The sequence below is a fragment of the Trichinella spiralis genome (genome assembly GCF_000181795.1).
Source record: "Trichinella spiralis strain ISS 195 chromosome Unknown Scfld5355, whole genome shotgun sequence".
Classification (NCBI taxonomy): Eukaryota; Metazoa; Nematoda; class Enoplea; order Trichinellida; family Trichinellidae; genus Trichinella; species Trichinella spiralis.
This window is the reverse complement of record NW_003532294.1, coordinates 1-905: the sequence shown is the minus strand read 5'-3', so window position 1 is coordinate 905 and position 905 is coordinate 1. Positions and strand designations below refer to the sequence as shown.

Genomic DNA, 905 nt, shown 5'->3' with positions numbered 1-905 from the left:
CTATTATGTCGAGGACCCACTGCCTTTTCAACCGGAAAATTATGTATTAAAACTGTGTGAAACGTTGCCAAAGATCAGAAACTACAAACTGTTCTTTGACAACTACTCCACATTTCTTGAATTACAGCTGCGGTTAAAAGAAATGGGAATCCTATCCTGTAGGACTATTAGACCAAACAGATTTCGTGGCTGCCCGCTGCTTTCTGAAAAAGATCTGAAGTCAAAGGGCAGAGGTGCTTATGACTTTAGAACTGACGCTAAGAAAGGGATCATCGCAGTTGCTTGGTATGACAACAGACGCGTCACAGCGACATCGACATATCGTGGTATAAAACCAAAGTCAACTGTGAAAAGATGGGATGGCAGACAGCGAAAAGTAATTAACGTTCAAATCCCAAACATTTTAAAAAATTACAACATGAATATGGGTAGCATAGACCTGAACAACATGCTTGCTGCTCTACACCGCATCGAACACAAAAGTCGAAAATGGATCCGTCGCATTTTCTTTTGGATCATCAGCACTGCCATGACAAATGCATGGCAACTGTATAAGAGGGACAGAAAAGAGATGCCTGGAACATGCACAGGCACATTGGACCTACTAAGCTTCACTTGCCAAGTTAGTCAGTCCTTGTGTCTTGTGAACAAGTCTATTGCAACTTCCAGAAGCCATTCTCGTGCGTCTTCTCCAACGCCAGCCCTGACGTCAAGACGATTGGGAAGACGACCAACTGACGTCTCAAGAGAAGTAGCAAAGGACCAAACTAGCCATTGGGCCAGAAATCACTCAAACGCGAAAAAAAATGCAGACTGTGTTCTAAATTAGCCGACGTGCCTGTGCAAAAAAATGCAGTATTTACCTATGCCCTAAGTAGCAACAGGAAACCTGCCTTTACAGAATT

The 905-nt window shown here is 43.1% G+C and overlaps 1 protein-coding gene across 1 annotated transcript; it reads left to right on the top strand.

Moving 5' to 3' along the window:
* The first annotated feature begins 142 nt into the window (after window positions 1-142).
* Tsp_14268 (piggyBac transposable element-derived protein 3) lies at window positions 143-829 on the top strand. The gene has a single exon (XM_003366815.1). The coding sequence runs from the start codon at window positions 143-145 to the stop codon at window positions 827-829; it is 687 nt and encodes a 228-aa protein (XP_003366863.1).
* The last annotated feature ends 76 nt before the right edge of the window (window positions 830-905 follow it).